The sequence below is a fragment of the Egretta garzetta genome, unplaced genomic scaffold (genome assembly GCF_000687185.1).
Source record: "Egretta garzetta isolate BGI_Z169 unplaced genomic scaffold, ASM68718v1 scaffold91, whole genome shotgun sequence".
In the NCBI taxonomy this organism is placed as follows: Eukaryota; Metazoa; Chordata; class Aves; order Pelecaniformes; family Ardeidae; genus Egretta; species Egretta garzetta.
Window position 1 is genome coordinate 4,436,546 of NW_009258661.1, and position 7,189 is coordinate 4,443,734.

Here is a 7,189-nt window from a genome sequence, read left to right on the forward strand (position 1 = left end):
TGGCCTGGGCGGCGGGGGGGGCAGCGGGCAAGCCCTGGGCACTGCCGAAGTGCTCGACCTCCCGGCCCAGCGCTGGACCACACTCCCGCCGCTGCCCACACCACGGGCCGGTGCTGCCGCCCTCGCCCTGGGCAAGCAGATCCTGGTGGTAGGTGGCGTGGATGCGGCGCAGAGCCCCCTCGCCTCCGTCGAGGTCTACCACGTGGATGAGGGCAAGTGGGAGAAGAAGGCAGCGCTGGCTCAGCCCTCCATGGGCATCTCAGCCGTGCAGAGAGGTGAGGGCTGGGGCTGGGGCTTGCTGCGGGTACCCCTACCATCCAGAGAAGCAGGGATGCAGGGTTCGGGGATGCTCAGGTGGGATTTGAATCCTGCTGCTGCTTGAGATGCAGCACGAGGCTTTCACCCAGCAGCCAGACTTGCCGCTTCGCGGCAGGGTCATGCTCCTGCCCCTGCCCCTGCAGCCCTGTTGCAGCTCGGGGCTGGGTGATGCAGAGCCCATCCAGGCAGGGGAGCCTTCTCCAGCTGCCCTGGCTGGGAGCCGTGCCGGGGCGGCCAAACACCATGTTCCAGCCCAGCTCAGCGTGCTGTATGCCAAGCATGATGTGATTCCTTCCCAAACTTTGCTGAGCAGTCTCTGAGCCTTGGCACAGCCTGGCAGCCTGTGTGCTGGGGGCCAGGGTTGGTGCCGTATGTGGTACCCATGTCCGCTCCCTCACTGGGGATGCCGTGGCTCAGCCCCGGCTGCAGCAGGGTGGGCAGGGCAGAGGGGCCAGCAGGGCAGCGGTGGGAGCGGGCAGGGGTGCTGTCTTCACTGGGAGTGAGAGCAGGAACAGGATTTGGCAGCATGGCTGTGTTGCCATGGTGTCTCCAGGGAGATGGTACTGCTGAGAATAATTAGAGCCGATGGCCTTGTGCTCTTCTCTGCGCCTGATGGATGGGGCAGAGAGGGGGGCAAGGGGGTCCCGTCGGGGCCGGGGCGCTGCCAGCCTCAGGCCTGGCCACGTTCACTATCCCCCAGCCACCCCAGAGCAGCAGCTGGGAGCACCCATGCTGCCTGCCCTGGAGGGCACGGGAGAGCTCCTAGCCCCACAGTGCTGCCCGTGGCTGCTGCCCGTGACTGCTGCCCATGGCTGTCCTCACCTCATCGCTGCCTCTTTTGCAGACGGAGCTGTCTATGCGCTGGGGGGAATGGGTGCAGACACCTCTCCCCAGGCGCTGGTCCGTGTCTACGAGCCAGCAAAGGACCACTGGCAGCCCTTGCCCTCTATGCCCACCCCCTGCTATGGGGCCTCCACCTTCCTGCAGGGCAACAAGATCTTCGTCCTGGGTAGGTGCCTCTGGGGCGAGCTGAGCATCCCCCTACGCCCCTGCCCTCTCCACTGCCTCCCCGGGCCAGGTGGGTGACTTGGTGCACCCCAGGGTGGCTTCATGCTGCCCTGCTAGCCCAGCACTGCAGCTGATGGGCCCCATCCTGCTTGCTGAGCCTACCAATGGTGTTGGCTCGGAGCACTGGTGGCTGCAGTGTCTCTTCTATGCACAGGGGGACGGCAGGGCAAGCTGCCCGTCACTGCCTTCGAGGCCTTCGACCTGGAGACGAGGAGCTGGACGCGCTACCCCAGCGTGCCCAGCCGCCGCGCCTTCGCCGCCTGCGCCATGGCTGATGGCATTGTCTTCAGCCTGGGGGGGCTGCAGCAGCCAGGACCCCACAACTTCTATTCCCGTCCCCACTTTGTCAACACCGTGGAGATGTTCGATCCTGCGCAGGGTGAGCTCCACATCCCGGGGTGCGGTGGGAGCGTCCCCTGAGGGTCCAGGATGCCTCCCCTAGGTCTTGGTGAGGGGTGTCTGTACCCGAGGAACACTGTTCACCTGGGGTCTGAGCATCAGCCCCTTGCACCCTTGGCGGGTCCTGCCCTGAGTTCCTGGGGTGTCTCCTGGCCTCAGTGCACAGAGATGCCTGCCCCATGGAGAGGAGCCCCGGCAGGCGATGCTCACACCCTCCTGCCCCCAGGTGCGTGGAGCAAGCCAAGCCGCGCTGTCCGCATGAGGGAGAAGAGAGCTGACTTCGTGGCCGGCTGCCTGGGAGGAAGAGTGGTGGCCGTGGGTGGCCTTGGTAAGGGCAGCAGGGTGTCTCCTGGCCTCAGTGCACAGAGATGCCTGCCCCATGGAGAGGAGCCCCGGCAGGCGATGCTCACACCTTCTTGCCCCCAGGTGCGTGGAGCAAGCCAAGCCGCGCTGTCCGCATGAGGGAGAAGAGAGCTGACTTCGTGGCCGGCTGCCTGGGAGGAAGAGTGGTGGCCGTGGGTGGCCTTGGTAAGGGCAGCAGGGGGATGTGGTGGTGTTCCTGTCCCCATCCTTTGTGGCACATCAGTGACCTGTGTGGTGGCACGGAGGTGAGCTCTGCAAAACCGTGGTGGTACTGCAACACCCTCGGCAGCCACGTGGCCTTAGCTCTGCCTGCTGTATCCCTCCTGTGCCCCCTGAGTGCTGGGGGGACTCTACTTCCCTGCCCGGCCAGGCTTTCTTGGCTCAGTGTGCAGCCTGCCAGGCTCACACAGCCCACGCCGGCTCAGCCCCACCATGCAGGGCTGCAGCGCCGCATGCCTCTCCTGAGAGAGCTGGGGAAAGGTTAGTGCTGCCACTCAGCAGCAGGGATGCAGCGGGGAGGGCTTCCCGGGGAGCCCAGCGCTGGCCGCAGCACCCCCAGCCCTGCAGCGAGGGCTGCCAGACCCCGCTGAGCTCACCCGGGGCGATGCCACAGGGCAGGAGGAGGTGCTGGGGAAGGCGAGCTGTGCTGGCTGAATCCCTGTGGCATGGCATTGTTTCTGAGCCCTTCCAGGGCTGGAGCTACCCTCCCTTATTCCCCGGTGATGGCTGCAGGGTGCTGGTGCGGGGGCAGAGCCCGCAGTGGGGCATTGGTGCCGGCAGCCTTCCCCTGGGGATGCCGCTAATCCTCTTGTGCCCCTGCTAATTGCCTCTGGGATTGCAGAGCCCCCTTAGCTCAGGACTAGGGGACCAGCCATTGCTGGGGGCTATGGCTGGGGCATCAAAGGCATGTGAAGAGGGAAAGGCAGAGCCTGGCATGCAGGGCCGCTGCTCCTGCTCCAGCTGCCCGGCACCCAGCCTGCTCTTCGTCATCGGAGGGGTGGCCCAGGGCCCCAGCAGCGCCGTCGAGGCTCTGTGTCTGCGTGAGGTGCCCTGAGCAGGGCCCTGGGGACCAGCACCGGCTGAGCACCAAGTGCCTGAAGACGAGGACAGGGTGTGTGAGCACCCGTGTGTGTGGGTGACCCAGCTCCGGGGAGCTGCCATCCCATGATGCCGGGTGCCGGAGCAGCTGCGGTTTCTCACCCCATGCTTCGGAAACCCCTCTCGGCTTCTGCACCGCTGCGGCAGCGGAGCCCAGGGCAAAATCCTGCCTGGTGGGAGGCCCGCGGCCGGTGGTGCGGAGGGAGCAGCGGCAGCAGGACTGTTGCTGGCCACACGGCCCCATCCGTGCCACGGCGTGTCCGTGCCGTGTGTGTAGCAGTGAGTGCTGTGTCGTCGTAGACCCAGTCGATGTCTCATGTAGCACAGAGGTGCCCTGTAGCTCAGTGCCTAGGAGGTGATGTAGCACCTCAAATAAATGAAACACGTGGAGTTTTACCCTGCTGGAGTCATGTCATCCCTTGTTATCCTGCTCCAGGCAGGCATGTGCTGCAGCCTGTCGGGAAAAACCCTTCCCAAGGGAGAGTCTGGCCAGCCCTTCTCCAGTGGGGGCCCGTGCCGTGGGGCCCCGTGCCATGGGGCAGGGATGGCTCTTGCTCCTTTCCCCACTGCCAGGGAGAGCAGAGCAATGACATTTGGGGATCCAACCCTCCTTTTGCAGAGGGAGAGCCGAGCGGTGGCTGCCCTGCCTCGGCACAGCCTTGCTCCTGGTCGGCCTCTCCTGTGGGCAAAGAGGGGGTGAAAGCAGCAGCAGGAGAGGGGCTTTGTCGGAGAAAGCCAGGGTGCGAGAGCAGGCAGGGAATGGCAAGGGCTGCAGGGATGGTGAGAAATAAGGTGAGATGCCTAATGATGCCGGGGCTCCTGGGCCCCATCCAGCAGCACAGCCCTGCCCAAAGGATGGAGCATGGTCTGGTGCCTGGGAGAGATGGATCTGGCTGCGTCCAGCTCTACTGGGCAGGAACACCACTTCTTCCCCTTACCGGTGCTGGGAAGGGAAGGTAAGCTCCATACCAGTGGTGTCTGTAGGTGACATTTGGAGGTGCACAGCAAGACTGGTGTGGGGGGGTGACCCCCCCAGTTGCCCGGTGCCATGGGCTCGCCTGAGCCTTGTTGGTCCAGGCTCTCTGTAGAGTCATGTGCCCCAAAGCAGAGAGCGGCAGTTGCAGACACAGGTGAGGGATTTGATCTTTCACTGACGCGACATTAGAAAGATCTCACAGGTCTGGGTAAATATCAAGCGCGGATGCCTGACCTTTCGGAGAAGACGGCCGGCGCAATCCTCAGATGGGTAGCAGGGCCAGAGAGATGGGAGGCCAAATCCCAGCAGAGCGAGGCAGCACTCGGCACACTGCTGGGGCAGGCTGTGCCGTCTGCCAGGGGCATCGCAGCCTGGGCAAAGTTGGAAATGATTCAGAAAAGAGCATTCACAAGACAGTTTTGATGTTGTTGCCCCATTGCCTCTGCTGCCTGCACAGCACGGCGACTGCGGGGTCCATCCTGATGAGCCATGTGGCCGTTTGCCTGCGTTTTGGGAAGAACATCCTGGGATACCTGGGCTGGCAGTACCTCAGCTGAAGTCATCCCTGCATCCGCCTCTGGAGTTGCCATAGAAACCACCTCTGTGCCAGAGCCAGCATCAACAGGGAGCCCCGAATTAGTGATTGAGCCATACCTTGGAAGCCGGGGGGATGCGCCTGCAGCCGGAGAAGGTCAGCAGCTTGCGCTGTGCAGGGGGGGTGGGGCTGGACAGAGGACCCCCTCCTCTCAGCACAGTGGGGCTCCATCCTTCTCCTATGAATACTGCAGCAGCACCCCATTTCACAGTGCTTCCTGACCAGTGCTCAGCCCTGGTGGGAATTTCCTACCTGGGGTCTTGGGAGGTGACAGACCCCTCGGTGCCGCCGTGGGCTGGGGTACCTCCCCCCAGCCTGCCAGCCCTTTCCAGACGCCACCAAAGTACACAATAACTTCACTTTCACCAAAACTTTAGTCACAGGGGACCCTAAATCATGGAGCTGCATTGGAAACACAGACCTGATTAATAAGGTTTTCCCACAGGAGCATAGCATGGACGGGATAAATCAGACGCTGAGTCACCAGCAAATTGACATCCCTGAGTGCCAACTTTGCAGCTTTCCCTTCTGCTGACGGGGCACCCAGCACTGCTTTTACCAAATTCAAGGCAAGAGCTGGGAGATGCTGGAGGGGGAAGCTGCAGCTTGGGAGCCTCTCGCTGTTGCATGACCCCACTGTCGTGGTGTTTCTGGCAGCACCGGTGCCCAGCCCGACGTGGCCAGTGGTCCCTGTCCCACAAGGGGTTTGCCCCTTTCTTGGCAGCACCTTGCCTCATGCATGCAATCGCCTGGCACATGGACCCACCGCAGCACCATTTTGCTCGGCTGCTCCACCCAAGTTGAACAGAAATCCATGACCTCTCCTAAAGGCGTGGATTTCTCATTCTTTTCTATCTCTGCTCTTGGGCACAGGATCAGGATCCCATCTGAATGAGGGGAGGAGAGCAGCCAGGACGATGACCAAGGACACCTTGGGGTGGATGGAGAGATCTTCAGGCAAAGGAAGGATGGTCCTGACCACCCTTGGAGATTGGCACATTATTAACTGAAGAGCTCCCGTGAGTCTCTAACGAAATGCACTGCAAAGAGAAAAAGTTGAGGGACATACTAAATATATTGCTGTCTATCTCCTGGCAGCTTCTGCTAATTTTTACTAAATTAAAGGCTTCAAGTATTTGGCCACAATCCCTAATGCTAGAAGCACAGTCTGTTACTTCAGATATAAGGAGAGCTACGAGCCAGCGCCTGGCAACGTGGCTAATCTCCCTGGAGCGTGTTATGGATGGGGGAGACTAGAACTGGAGGTAGCTGTCAGACCTATAATTAAAAAAATGTGTTTCCTTATAGAAATTTCTTTCCGTTGTCAGGAGAGATGGAAATACAAAAATCTCATTTATCATATTCCACAAACTCGATAGACGGTCAAACCAGAAAGCTCCAGCCACACCAGAAATATGAATAGCTCTGTATAATAATCTAAAATAACGTGCCGAGCCTTATCGCTGGTGCGCAAAGCACCGGCAAATCCTTTCCTAAGGGCAGTGGAAGTGCTGTAAATGGGTACAGAGATCTACAGTCTCTTCTGAAGGGATTTCTGTCCCAACTTTCCAATTACTAGCAATAAAATGATGGAAAATCACCATTTGTGATTCAGGGCCATATAGGACCTGGATGCACAACAAGGCTCTTGGCAGCAGTGCCGTGCACTGGGCTTTACAACGGAGTTGTAGGCAGTTCATGAGCAGAGCAAGGCTTTTATTTACTCAACAAGCACAATAAACATTAATGTTCCCGTCAGTACAGTTCTCTGGAGGAAGGTTTGCCTTCCAGCCCACAGCTGCCTTGGACAGCCAGGCCATTATCCCATCCCTGAAGCAGGAACACGATCCAGGCTGTGATTCCCCGCTCCAGTCCTAGAAAATCAACCCGTTAGAGGCTCATCGTGCAGCTGAGAGTTAACAAGCCGCCGCGATAAATCCAAGCCATTTATACCAGCGCTAGCACTGTAGTGACAAGCAACAACAATTCAGCAAAGTCACTCCAAGAAGTTTTTTATGGGTAAAAGTCCAGATTTTTTTTTTTTTTCCAAGTGAAAGCTTTATTTCTGTGGGATTTGAATAGGAAACAGGATATATACATTAAGAAAGCCATTATTTTGACACCTCTGAGCACCAGGCTGTCTTCAATGCTAAAGCCAAAAGAGCATAAAGGGCAATGTGAGTAGTTCCCCTAATCTATCCGTGAATTTATACCAACCCTATTTATACAGTGCTTTAGTGCTTACGGAGTATCTTGGGAACCAGAAACCAAACATTTTAACCAGTATTGAAATTGTTTTGAATTAAAGGAGAAAAAAATAGGCAAGTAAGCGTGCCCGCTTTCCATTCCTGAGGATGAAGGATACAGAAGCA

General features: G+C 59.1%; 1 protein-coding gene across 1 annotated transcript; it reads left to right on the forward strand.

Annotated features, from left to right (window-relative positions):
* Nucleotide 1: 1 nt before the first annotated feature.
* KLHDC8B (kelch domain containing 8B) lies at nt 2-3,869 on the forward strand (the record flags this gene model as incomplete). Its single annotated transcript, XM_035903811.1, has 5 exons — nt 2-275; nt 1,163-1,327; nt 1,541-1,765; nt 2,212-2,338; nt 2,992-3,869. Coding segments are annotated over 5 exons (1,002 nt in total), but the record flags the coding sequence as incomplete, so codon positions are not given.
* Nucleotides 3,870-7,189: the final 3,320 nt, after the last annotated feature.